General features: G+C 51.8%; 1 protein-coding gene across 1 annotated transcript in view; it reads left to right on the top strand.

The window, feature by feature from the left end:
* Nucleotides 1-477, top strand: part of LOC119587863 (cGMP-dependent 3',5'-cyclic phosphodiesterase-like) — an 88205-nt gene that overhangs the window by 31371 nt on the left and 56357 nt on the right. Inside the window, exon 5 of the mRNA XM_037936566.1 lies at nt 29-254. Within this exon, the coding sequence (XP_037792494.1) occupies nt 29-254 (226 nt within the window). The remainder of the gene's footprint in view (nt 1-28; nt 255-477) is intronic.

Here is a 477-nt window from a genome sequence, read left to right as displayed (position 1 = left end):
ACGTAAGCCCTTCTGCCCCTTCCCGCAGGAACATCCTCTGTTTCCCGATCAAGGAGGACGGCGAGGTCCTGGGCGTGGCCGAGCTGTGCAACAAGACGTCGGGCCTCCACTTCACCCGCTTCGACGAGGAGCTGGCCACCGCCTTCAGCATCTACTGCGGCATCTCCATCAGCAACTCCCTGCTGTACAAGAAGGTCTTCGACACGCAGGTCCGCTCCAAGCTCTCCAATGAGCTCATGATGTTCCACATGAAGGTAAGTTTGACACTGGATTGGCTCCTTCTTTTCCTCGCTTTCCTACGTTGCGGTTCTCATTCTGGATTCCCTTTTCTGCCGTGCGACGGGAACTTGATTTGCGTACGCATTGCTCCTGTGGACTGAGCGTTTACTTTCCGCCAACATAAACAGAAAAGTTCCGTTTATATTAAGAAACTAGCTTAAGGTAAGTTTGGCGAAGAAAGTAAAATTTTGCATAGAC

The sequence above is a fragment of the Penaeus monodon genome, chromosome 23 (assembly GCF_015228065.2).
Source record: "Penaeus monodon isolate SGIC_2016 chromosome 23, NSTDA_Pmon_1, whole genome shotgun sequence".
Lineage (NCBI taxonomy): Eukaryota > Metazoa > Arthropoda > Malacostraca > Decapoda > Penaeidae > Penaeus > Penaeus monodon.
This window is presented reverse-complemented; position numbering and strand designations above follow the sequence as displayed.